The sequence below is a fragment of the Crassostrea angulata genome, chromosome 4 (genome assembly GCF_025612915.1).
Source record: "Crassostrea angulata isolate pt1a10 chromosome 4, ASM2561291v2, whole genome shotgun sequence".
In the NCBI taxonomy this organism is placed as follows: domain Eukaryota; kingdom Metazoa; phylum Mollusca; class Bivalvia; order Ostreida; family Ostreidae; genus Magallana; species Magallana angulata.
In genome coordinates, this window is record NC_069114.1 from 25,339,343 (window position 1) to 25,357,463 (window position 18,121).

General features: G+C 33.5%; 2 protein-coding genes across 2 annotated transcripts; one reads left to right on the forward strand and one right to left on the reverse strand.

Moving 5' to 3' along the window:
• Positions 1 to 3,921: 3,921 nt before the first annotated feature.
• On the forward strand, positions 3,922 to 8,363 carry LOC128181855 (monocarboxylate transporter 12-like). The gene is made up of 5 exons (XM_052850401.1): positions 3,922 to 4,164; positions 4,689 to 4,832; positions 6,828 to 7,607; positions 7,725 to 7,775; positions 7,929 to 8,363. Exons 1-5 carry the CDS (start codon positions 3,960 to 3,962, stop codon positions 8,336 to 8,338), a joined length of 1,590 nt encoding a protein of 529 aa, XP_052706361.1. The 5' UTR covers positions 3,922 to 3,959; the 3' UTR covers positions 8,339 to 8,363.
• A 5,594-nt stretch (positions 8,364 to 13,957) lies between these two features.
• On the reverse strand, positions 13,958 to 17,516 carry LOC128181856 (neuronal acetylcholine receptor subunit beta-2-like). Its single transcript, XM_052850402.1, has 2 exons — positions 17,012 to 17,516; positions 13,958 to 15,140 (listed from the first exon to the last, which is right to left on the reverse strand). Exons 1-2 carry the CDS (start codon positions 17,318 to 17,320, stop codon positions 14,220 to 14,222), a joined length of 1,230 nt encoding a protein of 409 aa, XP_052706362.1. The 5' UTR covers positions 17,321 to 17,516; the 3' UTR covers positions 13,958 to 14,219.
• Between the last annotated feature and the right edge of the window lie 605 nt (positions 17,517 to 18,121).

The window sequence follows — 18,121 nt, forward strand, 5'->3', positions numbered from 1 at the left end:
AATATGAAATATTTGAAATATGAAAATATGCATACCCAATAATAAGTAGAATGACGTGTTTGTTTTCTCGTTGGTTTTCTCGTGTACATGTATTTTATTTGTACATGTAATATAATATCAAGGCGATATCACGTGGTGAAGTGTGTAACTTGGGGCCCAAGTATTAGATCAGGGGTCACGATTTTAACAATTTAGGATCTACATAATTGAGGAAGCTTTGTTACAACGTACTTTGAAAAATTACGCACTTTGAATTTTTTTTTTCAAAGTGCGTTAGTCTTGGGACCAAGTCAACGCAATTTGAAAAAAAAAAAATTTCAACAAGCTTTGATATCGTCGATATTAACCCACTTTGAAAATTTTTTTGGGGGGTAGTAAGTCAAAATAATTAATACATTTATATACAATAATCGATTCTTTTATCCTTGTTTAGCTTAATGTGATTTATTTAAAAAAGAATCCACTGCATTGATGATTCTCAGCTTACTTGATAAACAGTTTCTAGATGAGAATTTTTTCCTTTTCGTTCTTTGGGAGATTTGAATTATCCAAATATGAAATGAACTTCATCGCTTAGTAACTGCATTTTCCTTTTTTGAGTATGCAGTAAATTAACTTCTTATCTGGTATATTGGGCCATGCCAGAACGACTATGATTTATGTATATTGATAAAATGATAATGGACATCAATGTATAACATATTTCAAATGGCTTATAGCATGTGTTTTAAACAAACATGATGTGAAAAAGGGATACGTTAGATATGTTTATCAAAAACAATATGATATTTTAGAAGATCAGTGCAAGACCCCCCCCCCCCCAAACCCACCCCCGGCATCCTTATACTTATTTTGATGTTTATAATTTCATGTTTGCTAATGTATTTTTTTTTTTATATTGAAGTGATTTATTTGATTAGAATATGAAAAGAGGGTTAATGTTAACGTTGAAACACTTATAGACTCTTTAACTGTTTAACTTACCAATGGAGAAATCATTGTTTTGCCAGCTCGTTTTTTCAATATCACTACAATTACTTAATTTATAACAGAGCATATTTCTTTTTCCGATCTTAAATGTTGCTTCTTCCTCTAATCAATTTAAAGATGTACTGGTAATTGACCTGTATCTTTGACGCACTTTGAATTTTTTTTCAAAGTGCGTTGATTTGGTCCCAAATTAAATTTTTGAAAAGTGCATAATTTTTTCAAAGTGCGTTGCCACAGTTTTTGAATGTTTATCTCACAAATGTGTAGCATCTGCAATGAACCGCATTCTTAGAAATAAGATTTTTTTAAAACAGTTTCCCTAAATATTTTTATGTTAAACTTTTTTACAAGCTTTGGTGTAAATATTGGTATTTCTGGTACAGTGGTTCTTGAGAAGAAGATTTTTAAAAACATGCGTGCAACCTATGTTCACTGTTTTGCAATGAACTCCTTTTCAAAAAGGGTTGTGTCCTTTTTTTAACAATTTAGAATCCCCTTTCCATAAAAATGCTTTTCACTAAGTTGGTTGAATATGGACCAGTTTTTGGTTAAATATGGACCAGAGAAGTAGTCAAAAATGTGAAAAGTTTACAGACGGACACGCGTTTTCAGAAAAGCTCTCTTTTAAAAACCTTCGGTTCAGGTGAGCAAAAAAACGAAGTGGTGATTAATTAAAAATAGAAATTTATGAGTCGATGGGTAAGCATAGATGGTCAGTTTAAAACTCTATCAACTTTTTCCTGTGATTTTTTTTATAACTGTTTACATGCTTTTCCTTTATTGCTAGCGCTCTCGAGCGCTAGCAACTACGTTAGTCTTTTTCACTGGAATACGCATGCTCGACTCCATAGTGGGGGATTCTGGGAATACTGTACTACTGTAGATAAACTGTACCATTTGAATTTCGTTTTATCATCTTCACATGAAGTTTTGTGTTTTATTGTAAATGTCAAAAAGTAACAGTAGCTTAGGTCTTATAATGCAAAGTTATTTTCAATATTATAATAAATTATAGCTAGCTTTATCTTAAATTCCTTCAAGCTCGGAAAACAACTTCGGGTATGTTTTCCGAGCACGAGAAGATACGATTGCTACAAAACAGTACCAATGGTTCTTGAAAATTTTCACCTCGAAATTGAAGTAACAGTAGATACATGAGATGATTAAGGCACAGTCATTGAGCTATGCCATTGCCGATGTGAAGCCCACTCTAGATTCACAATTCTAAATTGAGACCCCACTCCAGGACAATTCCAGTACACCACTGTGTCTCCTATTGTTAATTAATCGACCAGAAATTTAAACTAATGTTTTAGAAATCTGCTTCTGTGTTTTATGATGGCTACAGCGCTAGCTCATCAATCTTTTTAAAAGATAAGCTTGTATTCAATATAAAGAAGAGTTTAACTGGGGGGTTTTATGTATGTCTTTTTATCATTACTATATATGGATAGGTGTCACTTCCGAGTAAAAGGGATCCCATAAGCCAGTAATAGCTCAAACGGTTTGTTCCCGTTTTGCACACATTTGAAAATTAGGTATCGAAAAAATGTGTGCGAAATGGGAATTTGACAAGGTGAGATAATTGCTTAATTGCTATAGTCTATATCACAGTTCCTGTAAGGGCAATTGACAATGAAATAAATAAAACATATCTACTCGCAAGTGATATTTACATTTATTTTATGTTACAATATAACTTGCACAAAAGCACATTTACATAGTAATTGACATCCATGTTCTGGAATTTAATTTTTAAAATCGATTTGGTCATGAACAATATCATTAATTTCTTTAAACAAAACAGATTATTGCAAAAATGTTGTGTATGTAGTGCTTTTGTTTAGCTTCCTGCCTCTAGGAAGTACATGTATACGCTACAAGTTTGAAGAGAAAACATCATACATTAATATTTATTGATTGCTTTTGCTTACATAAATGGAGGAAATGTGTCTAGTGAAAACGCTGCTAATTATATTTCATTTATGCTGTGACTTGAATAATCGAAGAAAATACTATTAGACAAATTAATTTATGATGATATGATAAATAGGCAATTTTATATGCTTCAAAAACTGAAAATATTTTTTCACAAAACCTATCAAATGTAGACTTAATTCATACATTTTCAACCTTCTTCAGTTTGAGGTACATGTATATCGAATCAATATCTAAATTATTATTTTTGTCGGAATTTATTGAGCTACTGATTTGAAAATCCAGAAAAGTGACCCGCAATATATTAAAGCGGTGATGTTAATCATAAGAACTACTGTCAAGGCTGCTACTTCGAAGATTAAAATATTTTGTGATAAAGGTCTGTTTCTTTTCATAATAATATTTCTGTTGATACCAAACAACCAATTATAAACATGCATTTTACATATTTTGCAGCTACAATGTAAGTTGTAAAAAGAGACACAGAGTACCCCATATGACTGTCCGTGTAGTTTTCCCCTTTATCATATAATTATCCACTGAATCAGCTTCCGATTGGCTCGGGACCAGCAATTTTTCCTCAATTCATCGAGTTTTATATTTAAAGTAAATAAAGTCAAATCATCTAATCCTTATTTTTCTTATCACTTAGCGGAAATTTAAGACTAAACTTATTAATATGATCTTTATTTTATCAAATAAAAAATGGTGATAGTTATTAGTTATTAGTCTAAAACACAACAGAATATCTATATTCTTCTTGTTTCATGGCGCTATGAATAATGATAAAGCACAAGTAAAAATCAAGGTAAGATCTTTGACTTAAAGCAGACTATAATTGCTATAACAACACAAATCACACCTATTGTTCTATACCCAATTATCAAATGTGTGCAAAACGGGAACACACCGCTCAAACTACAGGACTAAAAACCACTTCAATTTGTATCCGACTACCTCACCGTACAATTAAATCGACCGCAACATACTACACACATTAAGCTTCCCCTTACGACAGACGAAAACAGACCATGGTAGTTAGCAGGAGGTTTTCTGATGTGGACGGGGGGTGGGCCTGGGCTGTACTGGGGGCCAGCTTCCTGTCCCTCCTCCTCAATGGATGCCTCCTGTACGGGGTGGGGATCACGCACGTTGCACTGTTGCGTTTCTACAAGGAATCGGACACTTACACGTCCTTTGTGGGGTCCTTATTCTGCAGTTTGCTACAACTTGTAGGTATGTAAACATTGAGATGGAGAATTAATGTTTAATTAAAACTAGCACGGGTTCCATGCGTGATTTCAATTTTTGAAAGATATGTTTTTTTGTTTAAATGACAACGCTATTATGACAGCTTTTCAAGTGCATCCGATCTGCATTTTGAATTTAAAATTCCAGTTGATTTTACAGTATGTGCATCCCTGAAGTTTATTATATAGCTTTATTGATTGGCAGATGTTCGGAATCTGTTGATTTCTGGATGATGTTTCCTTTTTTTTCTTTTCTTTTTTTTCTATCCGTCGGCTTGTATGATATTTTATAGCTTTAATATGAATAATTCGACTTTAGTTTGTAATGCAGTAAAATATCGAATTCTTAAATAATATATATACGTACATACACCAGAACACATAATATTAATGTTTAATGCAAACTATTCTATATACAAGCAAACAAAATAATGGGTATGTGAGGTGAGAGGTAAGTGTTGATTATGATTATGATTTTCAAATTAATTAACCGTGTCTTCGACCATTCAGGGCCAATTGCCAGTCTCCTAATCAACGTGTTCAACTGCCGACTGACTATGATCATCGGGGGCATCTTCATCTTCATTGGCTGCGCCTTAACGTATTTTGCACACTCTTTGAATGTTGCGCTCATTACATATGGAATCATCGCAGGTAAACGATCCCCCCCCCCCCCCCCGAACCTATTGTGTAGGAATGAATTGCAAAGTATACATGTATATGCATGTACCTGGATAAATAGGAAGAGCACAAAAAAGGGATTTTGTTAATATTTACAATTATGTTCCAGTTCTCCCCGCCTGAATTGGAATTTCGTTTTTAAAAAGTTTAATGGCCTTGAATACAGCTGTTTGTGTAGATATAGATCAAACCTGTTTCTACCTGTATTTTACATACCCGCTTGCTATAGTTTAAATTGGTTTAATGCATGAATAGTCGAGCAAGAAGAAAGACGGTGTGTGGCACCATTTTTTTTTGTTCTGTAGGGAACGAGAGAAATGTGTACAATGACTTGACACGTGTGTGTTATGTTATTCACTAAATCACATTAATGTACACTAGAAAAAAAAAAAGGCAATAAAAATTCCCCCATAAAACCACAAAAATTTATACATTTACCAAGTCTCTCTCAACTGCACATAATCCTTTATGTTTTGAGACGAGTTTTTGCAGAGCCCCCCCCCCCCCCCCCTTCCAATTCATCCATTCATCCACTTATATTCTAACGAAAAAAAGTACACAGAAATGTTACCATACTACATATTCATTTCTTGGATAATATGTTGTTACAATTTCACTGATAACTCCCACCATTTAGTATCTTCAATTGCTGATTACGGAAAATTCAAACATTCAACGCTGTCAAAAATATTTATTTTATTCTAAATATAACCCCAGGTGTCTGAAACTTTTGATGTGCTTGTCCTCTTTAAAAAAAATGCAATATTATGGTTAAAAGAAATATGTTTTTTTCGGATCTATGAAATATCAAACAAGTTTCACTAATATGAACTTCTTTATGAAATGGACATTTTATATAATTATCAATAATAATTATGCAAACGTAACTTTTAATCTTTATTTAAAATGGGGCATTTGAAAAATGCATCCAGTGCGTATTTTCTCAATTCGATGAGACTACGCCTATCTACCGTGATATGGTCATGTCGTTAGATAATTCCATGTGGCCATGTGTTCACAATGTATTTAGGACTAAAACCTTAATCTTATCTTTACGACAGATCAAAAGAAAAACAAGTAAGAGCTGTAATTATTCTTGTTTATATACTCGCGGCGAGATATACGATACACCAGCATGACCATGACTATGCGCGGATCTAGATGGGGGTTGGGATCCCCCCTAGAGAATTCTTGATCGGCGTATGATGACTTTATATTGGAATCGAATCCATCTTCTATACTTGTGGGCTAGGCCTGCTTTGACTCCATGCTCTATGTAATCTTGAAAAACATAAAGAGACACAAAAATGTGTAAAAAATTATACAGCCACTGATTGAGAACCGGTTAGTTATGAGGCTTTACTTGACAACCCTTGGATCTGTTTTCGATTTTATTTTTTGGTCTTAATTTTCCATCGCTTACATCATGAAATAAGATATTAAAAAGTATATTAGGTATTTCAATTCACATAAATATAAAAATGTCCCGTAACATTGCATGTTCAATGCAAAGTTATGGTTCTTGATTTATGATAAATAAATCTAAAAAAAAAAACAACAAACCAATGAGAAATTCATAAAGCAAAGCTGTTTTGTACAGGATGATGAAAATGGATACATGTATTTGCTTCATGCAGGGCCCCTAAATAACTTAATGCAGTTTCGCAATAAAGATGCGCTACATTAAAATTTCAGCTCATATTGCGTTAATGATATTGGGCTAGAGAGAGAACATATTATAGAACCTTTGACTCAAAATCTATTTACTTTTGATCTCAATCATATTTTTCAACTTCAGTGTCCTATTATGAAAGTGAGTCTTCTAAGTTTTATGGCCACCGAGTTTAATCTTGTCACTAGAATAGCTAGTACTTGTAAAAGCATATCACATCGCAAGTATCCTAATGTACAAAAAAGAACTGCATATCATTGATTATTCTTGCTCTAATATACGTTTTTAAATTACAGGAATCGGCAATGGCTTAGTGGCCACGCCCCCTCTGGTTGCTGTTGGATACTACTTCCGGAAAAAGAGAGGTATCGCTGTTGGTTTAGCCGTTTCTGGAGCAGGTGCAGGAATGTTCATAAGCGGTCCTCTGTTCCAGTATTTGTTTGATGTGTATGGATTTCAAGGAGCAATGTTGATACTGGGTGCCCTCTTCGCAAACCAGATCGTACTTGGATGCATAATGAGACCATCTCAAACCGAAACTTTCCATAAAGAACTGCGAAGCAAAGACAAGGATGGTCTACCGAGCGGGGTTAACCTTAGAAACTACCTCCACTTGGATATATTTTGTGACAAAATGTTCATGGTAATAATACTACAATTCTTGATCTGGAACATACCGTTCGCCATGCTGATCTTACATCTGCCCAATTTCTCTGTCGTGAAAGGTTCCACTGAGCAACAGGCGGCGTTCCTTATTTTCCTGATTGGGTTATTGGGGACTTTTGGACGTGTTATAACCGGAATGGCTGTAAGTCCACATGCTATTGACCCAGTTTTACTCAATATGGGAGTAACTGGGGTGTTAGGTATAATCTGTTCCCTCTTTCCTTTTTACTCTAACACGTACGCTGGACAGAGTGCGTTTTCTTGTGTCTTTGGGATATATAGCGGTGCACTCATTACTTTGATTACACCACTTATCGTGGAACTTCTGGGTCTGGAGAAATTGTCGTCTGCTGTGGGGATTATGTATTGTATCGGGGGAATCGGCTACATCATTGGTCCTACTTTTGCAGGCAAGACACAACCGGCGCACAACTTGTATTTCATCTGTATCTTTTTGTTCACAATTGTTAATATCCTGTGACCTTATCATTAATCAACGCATTCTATAACTGTCTTCTTTCTTTTAGGTTTCATGATAGATAATGGAGGAACATATGAGACAACATTCTACATTTCAGGTAATTTTATTATTTTTTATAGTTTATTTCTGTGAAATTAAATTTTTTTGCTTTGAGATTCATTTTGTTTTGTGCTGTAAACAAGGCTTTGTTCTAAGTGCCTCCTTACATTTGACGTTGGTTTGGTTGATTTTGCTCTTTGCTTTGTTTAAGGCTTTCTTCTAATTGCCTCCTCTCTGTTGACATTGGTTTCAACGTTTTGGAGGAAGGATTTCGGAGACCAGAAGACGTATGAATACGACATTCCAGCAGAAGACCAAAGCAAGAAAAACTCCACGTTTCTGACCCAGTCGGGACTTCTTGCAGGATCAATGATAATTCAAGCAGACGAGAAGATAGGAAGCGCATCAAGTCTCAACTTGAGACTCGCGCATGCCCAGAAGAGATTCCCGAACGAGCCAGGACATCGTGATAGCGAGGAAAGTCTCTTCAAGAATGTGATGCGTCGTCACCTGCATGCGAGCAGAGACGAAAGGATCAGCCAACATAGCTTATTCAAAGACCCAAACAGTGCAACGAATGACGGAGAATTTACGATACATATACGCGAGATTGATGAATAGGAATAGTAAAATAAACAAAATATACACATTACGATATAACTGAAAGTTCATTTACATCCATTTATGGAAATAATATTTCCAATAGACTGTGATACTAATGATAAAAGAGACAAAGTAATAAATAGGATACTATAGTTACATATTCATGAAATGATCAGTTCTATCTGCCTCCAGGATATATAACGCTTTCCAGTTTTACAGTTCAGTTGATAAGAAGAATAGTTGCAATAACAATTGCATTACATTACATTTGACCAACAAAAAAGGAAACCGAGTTTTGAAATGAAATTGAAATCAATATAGTTACGCTGCGTAAGAAATAAAAAATTAATTTGAATTTCATTAACTTCAAAACAAAAAATTCTTTTGAAGTAATGAAAAAAATATGGCGAAATAATAAAGGATAATTTTACAGGAAATAGTATAATGTAAAACATATCGAAAAGTCAGTTCACTGTTCACATAAGCTAAAAGAAGAGGGCCATTTCGTGGAGTGTGAAAACTGGTCCTCCTTGTAGTCTAAGTTTCGATCGTCTTGAAAAAATTCACGCAAAGTTTATAACTTATTTTCTATTTTGAAATTCATATCTACGTTGCATTGTTCTTAAATGGGAAGGTAGACACCCGACCAAGAAACAAACAAAGATTTTTTTAGACGGTTGGGGGGAGGGTGTTATTAACAAAGAAAGATATTGTGCAAAAAAATAGCATAATTATGATCAATAGAAATGGTCTTTCCAACTAACTTTGAATAAACAGGGCGCTCAGACACGTACCGACAAGGAGAGGTTGCGGACGGTAGGCCTACGTCACTTAAATTTGCAAAGTTACTAGTTACAAGTGAATAATAATGGGTTTCTTTTTTCTTTATTGTGCTTGTCGAAATGATTTTAAAGAGGTAATGTTAGGACTACCCCTACCCCCCCCCCCCCCCCCATTCTTTTGAGAAAAAAGATATCATTTAAGAATGGTTAAAGAGCCCCACTGAAACATATTAAAATTTGCAAGAAAGATAAAAAATATGAAAACATCGAGACTTGAGCAAGTGTAGGTTCATGTATCCATAACACCAAACACATGCTGCTAAGTATCAACATATACCTATCCCTGACTAACGACAGTCATTCACGCTCTCTGTATTGATACGTACCGAAATAATGGGAGGCTTGGGGGGCTCATCACAGAAACACGTATAAATTCACAGAATTCTCAAGCTACTTACATTTATCACGGGGTATGTACGCACGTAGCATCGTTTTTTTAAAGGGGGGGGGGGGGGGGGGGAGTATACCTTTAACTTCAATCTCACTGTTCATTTCCTTATTTTCAAATAAATTTTTTTTACATGCTCCCATAAAAGTGGGGGGGGGGGGGCTACTTGTTATTTCAATTTTTTGTATGTAAATTTAAGAAAAATCTTTGCTGCGCATCCCCCCCGGGCCCCCTGATGCTACGTGCCCGGTATGAGCATGTTATGAATGCTTCATTTAATTAATATAACAAATTTTGTACCAAGTGGACCTAAACCGTCTGATAAATGCAATTTAAATTTCCGTTGAATTGTTGACTCTACAAAGTATGGTGTATTAGTTGTGACAAAAACTTAGGGAACGTTATTTAATCAAATGCCTTTAAGCTAAAAAAAAATTTGATAGGTATAAATGTAAAATTAACACGATCATCATAACGACTCTGAACTGAACAAGAACCCCATGGGCCACATCGCTCACCTGATTAACAACAATTTTACGGATATGTATGAGCATGGTCTTCGTATGCCACATGCTGTAATTGGGTTGGGTATACGATTTAATTAAATAGCTCAAGATGAATCCATAAATATGAATAAAATATGAATATTTATGTAAATATGAATGTTTATGAGGTTGTTGATATTTGGAAGGATATGTTAAAATACTTTTATTTTACAATGTATTTTTTTTTCTGTAACAGTTAGATTTTCACTTGTGACCCTACATCTGGGGGTCATGCTTTGAACAAAAGTATTTTGCAGACCAGCCAATGTGAAACTTATGTCATAAATTTATTTACCAGAATTTAATGCAAAAAAACCGCATCGAAATCGATGCAAAAAAAAAGTTTTCAAGTGGCTATTTTTACATGTACCTGCTTTCAGAAATTTAATCAAGAGAAAATAGAATGTGGCAATAACGAGGCTACAGGGGAAGGGACGTCACGAGGTCAAAAGGAGGGAAATTTTCTTACAAAGCTCTACAAAATAAATTCGATTTTACAGCCCAAAATTTTTAATTTAGGTATGATGTTTTGACGTATCTAGTTATTTTAAGTATTGTAGATTTAGAAATTTGTATCCATAATTATTTTGTTACCGTCAGATTTCTTTTTGAAGGATTTTAAAATTTGCTATTCTTGTCGCCTTTTTTCTGATGAATACGATATCTTAAAAACGCAAGGACAGATTTATGTTTATTATTTTATTTTTTTTATTAATATTATCCCTTCATACACGAATGATCAGAGACAGTTACACAGGTAAACAGGTAAACTAACGAAGCTTCTGCCCCAGACACATAGTCATTTCAATATGTGCATCCTCTGCGAAGAAAATGAACGGAAACTGCAAATAATTGGAATTTTTCTACGTCCAAGGGGCATAACTCTTTTGAAAATTGTTCGATCGTACCCAAAATCAAACTTGACCTAGATATTATTATAATAAACTTGTATACCAAATTTTATTTTAATATGTGTATCTTCTGTGAAGAGAATGAACGGAAACTGCAAATAATTGGAATTTTTCTAATTTCAAGGGGCATAACTCCGTCGAAAATTGCTCGATCGTACCAAAAATCAAACTTGACCTAGATATTATTATGATAAACCTGTATATCAAATTTCATTTATTTCAATATGTGCATCCTCTGCGAAGAAAATGAAGAAACTGTTTGTGGACCGATCGACCCACCGATCGACCAGACAACAACATAGCAATATGCCATCCATTCTTCGAAGGGGGCATAATAATATCTTTTAAACTTATTTAATAAAATTGATTTTTAATGTAAGTAGAGGACATTTTACTCATGACATTGGATTTCATAACAATCTGAAATTGACAATTCATTTCTTGAGTAAACAGCATCCTTAAATCACAATTAAGTGAAGTTAAGTTTTTCATACTTAAGTTTTAACAAAATAAGTCATTGACGTTACAGACATTTAGTTAATATCTTGGGTATATTTTTTGGTGTCTTTCCACTTAGCTAAAATTTTGAAATTCTTATGGGTGACTGATTTAAGCTAAGTGGGAGTGGTGCACAGGTAAGGGTGTCAAAGAACAAAGGAAATTAGTTACAGGTAAATTATAGTCCCTTCAATCATTGACCTTAGGAGAATTTTTAATATAAAAAAATAACAGGCAATTTTTTAAGATTATGTTTTTGCATTCAAGTTTATTTTAAATACAATCATAGTCAACAACGAACTCTGTTTAGCAATTAATTATAACTTATTTAGAATATCATATAAATGTACATAAATATTTTAGCATGTAAGTTTTGTTTTTGAATATGATATTGCTGTTGTCATATTAGATAACATTATATTATTTGCTGATGGTACATCTCTGTTTGCCATCGTTGATAATGACATTACTACTCCTTCTATGTCCCTTATTAAGGATCTTGAAAAAATAAACATAATATAATTCAAATTTTGGGCTGTTGATTTTAAAAGTGAAAAAACGATTAATGTTAATTTTATAAGAAAGCAAAGGAATTATCACATCATACAGCATACAATTTGGCTATAGTGGTTATGAAAATAAAAAAAATTAAATGCTCGTGTACATTTATAACTACATTTTCAGGCTGATGGAACGTGTACCAATCATATAACACATACATGTATGATACATGAAAAGGCCTGTAAGAGGCTGAATGTACTTAGATTACTGAAACATGTCTTAGATAGAAATTCCTCTATAAAAATGCATTTTGCTTTTATGCTTGAAAAGGTACAGGTAGAAGCTGCAGGAATTATTACTGGGCTTAGAGTTACTAGTAATTCGATCATCTAGATCATGTTTGTATGACGGACTGGACTGGGAACCTTTACATCTTGGAAGAACACAACATAAACTACTTTTAATGTACATGTATAAGATAGTTAATGGTATAGCATGTAATGAAATTTAATGGCAATTAAATCGAGCATTAGTTTGATTGAAATTTCATATTCCTATCTGTTAATAGGTAAATCATCTCAATTATATGTGAAACAAAATAACTATAATCTAATTAAGCCATCAATTTCTGCGGTGTGTTGTTTATTTAAGCAATTGCTTAACAATCCTATTAAATTTGATATTTTATTTTTTTTCCATTTAATTTCATTTTTCTTAATTTTATCTATTCAATATATAAATATTTAACCTTTCAATAATTGATAGAACTTAAATCAAAGTTTTTTAACACTGAAATCCATATTGGTAAGAATATAAATCACATATGATTTTTATACAGGAAGTTCACACCTAAAACAGACTATACCCAGTGCTCACTTAGGTGTGAAAATCACAATTTTTGCTAGGTGGGCATATTAGAATTTTAGAATTTTAGCTAGGTGGGAATAAACCATTATTTTTTTTGGGGGGGGGGGGGGGAGGGTAATATTCCGATAAACGAATTTCAAGTGGCCTGTCCACAAAAAAAATCCCAATTCAATTTTTCCTATGTTTTTATCCTATTAACAATTATGTTTACATGTAATAACCAAACTTTAAACGCCAGTTTTCAATTTGACAAAACAACATCAATATTAATGAAAAGGAAGAAATCTTCCCGTACAATATTTAACAATGAATTGAGGGATCGGGTGTCGACCACTTACACAAACCATTGTGTCAACGGTTTAAACATGTTATACATGCAATAACATACTCACAGTGGCCAGCTTATGTAAAGTTCGAAACATTTTAGAATGTGGAAATAATGTATGATGTCCTACCGAGGCAGACGACACAACACTTAAAATTTTTAAATGTGATACACAGAAAAAAATCGAAAGATAAATCATTACACACACACACACACACACACACACACACACACACACACACACACACACACACACACACACGGTAAAACAAAACAAACAAAACAAAAACAACAATAAAAAAAAAAATGAAGATCGGTTAAAAATATGTATACTCTTTTCCGAGACCACTTTTAAAAATAATATATCTCAAAGTATTTATTATTTTGTTTTTTCAGGCATTCGGGAAAATAAAAATAAAATTGTATTGAATGGCTACATATCTTACACATGATACAAATAAAACGTACAAGAAATGATAGTTGTTTTAGCTATATTTTTTTCTTGCTTTAATTCAATATAACATGCATATCGCAATTATAATCGTTATTATTTTTTGTAGTTTAACCTGTTTGCACACATATTTGCAAACTTAATTAAATGCGTAATTTTGAAATTAAAAAGCGCACAACATGCTTCGTTCAATAATACAGGAAGTAGTGTAGGTGGATATATATATATATATATATATATATATATATATATATATATATATATAAACAATCATTCAAAACTTAATTAATTTATATTACTCTACATTTTTGCATTTTCCTAAGTGATTTCATATTACACAACATGTATAAATATCGCTAAAACCTAAAAGTACACCCAAAAAACCCTCCATCAAATGCCACAACCTTTAAAACTAGTTAACAGATACAAATGTAGTAACAAATGTGAACTGGTTGACAGGAAATGTCATTATCATGTTTAATTTATAATTTCAGGAGCATGTGGATACACCGACTGAAAAAAAAAATAATTCTTGCAAGCATTTTAATGACATTTTTTTTTAAAATATAAATTATATTCCAATATTCATGTACACAACGAGGACTGTCGTTGCAATTATTCCAAAGAAAAGCATTGTCCAAAAACAGACAAAGTCAATAGCAGACGACACATCTTTCCAACTTACGTCATCGTAGTCAACCTTTGGTTCACAAGAATCATTTCCCCAATCATATTTTTTCTTCAAAAAACTGTCATCAGATCTCAAAAATGATTTTACACATCGCAGACATCTCTCTATTCTGACAATTCCCCTGTAGAACGTGCCAACTTTTCGTTCTTCACACCGATGGTGTAGTCGGAGTTGGAACGCCGAGATGATAATGATGGCAACAGCAATGGACATTTGAAAGACCAGGTAAACTCCTAGCAACGATGTTTTCTCTGAATTCACCGGAAGTTGCATACTGATGATGGACAAAAATACAGCAAAAGACAGGAAGACTGTGACTGCGAAGGACATTTTTTCTCCGGCGTCAGCGGGAATTACGAATACAAGGAGACTGATGACGCCAAGGAGAACCACTGGCACTATCAAGTTCATGACGTAATACAGAGGCTTCCGACGAAGACGAAGAGTAAATGTGACGGTCGAGTCTGCATTATCTGACTGTGACCTTCGACCTCCTGTGGACTCAATACCCCAGACTGAGTTTTCATTAAAATCATAGAAGTCGACAGAAGGACCGCTCTCAGGCAGCGTCATGTTGACCTCAAGCTTAGTAAAACTCCAGCTGATGAAGGTGATGTCACAGACCTGAGTGTCAAATGGGAAATATGTTATGTCAATGTCACACTTACTTTCAAACACCTGATACGGCAACCAATGTACTATTCCTTCTGGTGAAACTTCTAAGTAGTAAAACTCTCCTCCTAGCTCTTCAAGCTTTTTCACACCATTTTTGAGAACAATATCCGGAGTCCAAATGTCTTTCTTTGTTGTAATGAAATAAAAATGAAAGCTCTTTTGTATACTGTGCAAAGGATGATTTGAAATACGCCCTTAGTAAATTGGCTAGAGAAATATATTCGGAATTTTGCATGCTCGTATATGTAATCTTATAAAGTTCTTTTCTATCCCAAGAAAAACAGTCAGATGGGAGATATAAATCATTATTTATGGTAGGAGTACACTGTTAACTTCTACATATAAATTCAATCTCCGTAAAATTTTAGCTCTGCCCCGAATTTTATTTCAAGCCTGTAAAGTACACGAGTGCATTAAGGCTCATTTTTCTCTTTCAGCTGGTATTTTGTCATAATATATCTGTATGTGAAAGGAGAGCAATGCTGCTCACTGCGCTCATTTGTAACTTCTAAAGAAAACGCAAAAGCCTAGTTGGATCTTTCCCATTATAAACTGATGTTGTTTACCTGATGTCAACACTCTTAACATTTCATAATGTCACGCTTGTGCCACGTGACAGTTTTCGGTAAGCGTGTTGAACGTGAATTATATGCCATTTACCTTCAGTTATGAGAATACTTCATATCAACAGATTTCATTGCTGATCGCTACGTTTACTCCAAAACTGGAAAGAATTTAGCGATAAAAATTATATTGATATATAGATAAATTTTCTGCTAAAAGGGGCATGGTCACGATTTTGGTCAAAAATCATTTTTTCGATTTTAATATTTACAGTGCTTCAGAAAGGCATTTTAAAAAGGCAACCGAAATTTGAGTGTCATTTGTTGAGTTATAAACGAGTTACAGAGCTTGAAATTCTTCGTTATGTAAACAAAGCGTTTGTTTACATTTTGAATGTTGAAGTAAAAATTTCTGTTTTAAACCTAAAACGAATGTGTTAAACGTTAGAAACTGTTTATCTATGCTTAAAGTTGATAAATGAAAGACATATAAGCTTAAAAAATATTTTTTACTGGTATATTGAACCTATGTAAACAAAAACAGGGTACGAGCCTTGTTTACATGACAAAGAATTGTGAGCCCTGTATCTTGCTTATAACTCTACGAATGACTCTTAAATTTTGTTTGATCATTAGAAATGCATTTCTAAAGCACTTTAAATAATAAAAGCATAAAAACTGAATTTGGCCAAAATCGTGACCTTGCCCCTTTAAGAGGGATGCGCGGCCATTTTATACATGTGAGGATAAAAATGTAAATATTTCTTGAACCGGCTTGTTTCTGTCCAAACAGACTAAAACCGTTGTCAAAAGATTAGAAAAAAACAACAATAAATATGAGGTTCTACATGTTGTTTTGTATGCAAAAACGCACACAAGAACAGAACAATACCTTTTTATTCGCTTAAAACTGCGCAGCTACAGACTTGAATTCAAGATTTAAAAATCTGAAAAAAAATCTGAAAGGATGTTATATGTGTCTACTCTACAATCTAGAAAAGGGTCTAAAATAGCATATTGAAGATGTTACCTTGTCTCAAAAGAGGAAACTCTATTCTTTAAATAGGTGTAAAAAAAACCATCAATTCGTACGAGATATTTTTGTCTGTATATATCGGAGCATATTGAAGTTATATCTTAATTGAACAATATACGTACGTATTCTTTTTATTTAATTAAGACAGTGTCTTGAATTTAAGTGTGCAGTTGCGCAGTTCTAACAAAAAGCATTGTTCTGCACTTGTGTGCACAATTTGTGTTACAAAACGACATTTAAAACCTTATATTTATTGCTTGTGTATTTTTCAAAAACAGTTTTGATCAGTTTTTGGCATACACAAGTCAACTCAAGAAATGTTAACATTTTCGTCCACATATGTGAAGCTGGCCGGACGTCCTCCTAAAGATGGACGTTTGTGAAACACATTGGCTTACCTGTTTAAAATACAGTCTGTGTATATTAGTGATTTGTTTGTCCCACACCAAGAGCTCGTCAAACCAAAGTATGGAAAGATACGCAGTGGTGACCAATTGTTGCTGTACTACTTCCACATCGTTAATGTCAGCCAGATGAAACGACGCTATAACTTGGACAGTATGGTCTTGATTTTTAACCGGACGTACCTTGTTAGAATAATTCGTCATTAAATGTCTCTGAAGATTTTTGTAGTCCTCAACTGTTACTCCATAGACCGTGCAGAACTTCGACAATACGACGATGGATACTATCAGTTGTAGTTTCATTTTTAAAAATTTCCACAGATACTATTGACTTAAGGTAACTTAAGGTAACATACCTGTTTAAAATAAACACACTTTTTCATAACACTTTACACGTATAAGACTACTTGTTATAGACACCTTCATTTATGTACCGTATTAAATCATCTTTTAGGTAAGTGAAACGTAACACATTTCTTTTAAATGATATCAAAGTATGTACTCAAGAATAATGCTATTCTCAAGCTATTTCTTGGTGAATCAACCTGTGCGAATAGAGTTGATTTTTCTTTTCGTCATTTGACACTTTAGTATTATAGTTAAATTATGGATGTTGTAATAGGGAACAATGAATCAGGTGTCTTGTTTCGGATTTTTCACGCAGTGCTTGCTCATCCAAAATAAACAAATCCCGTGTTTAAAAAGAAGTGTACGTGTAAACCTCATGTTTAAAACGTTCTTCTAAAGAAACCTGACTAAAGGTATCCCAGTCCTCAATGTTCTTGTGTCAAGAACTTTTTGAGAAGTATATCATTAAAATCTGTACACAAAACATACTTTAAAAAATTCAAAAATATTCATCCCTCCGAGTTATAGCCAATTTAATTTGACCTTTTTGCACCTAAAATGGAATTTTAGCCTAATTAGGATCTCTAGTCAGTAATTTTGATGAAGCAAATTTATTTCTTCAAATATTGTTTTTAATTATGCACAATGGTCAAAATGAATAGAGTAATAAGAAAATTTTTCGTAAGAAGCTGCATAAATTTTTCTGTGACCCTTTTGCGCATAAAATAGACAGTTTCTATAATAGTTACAATTTGA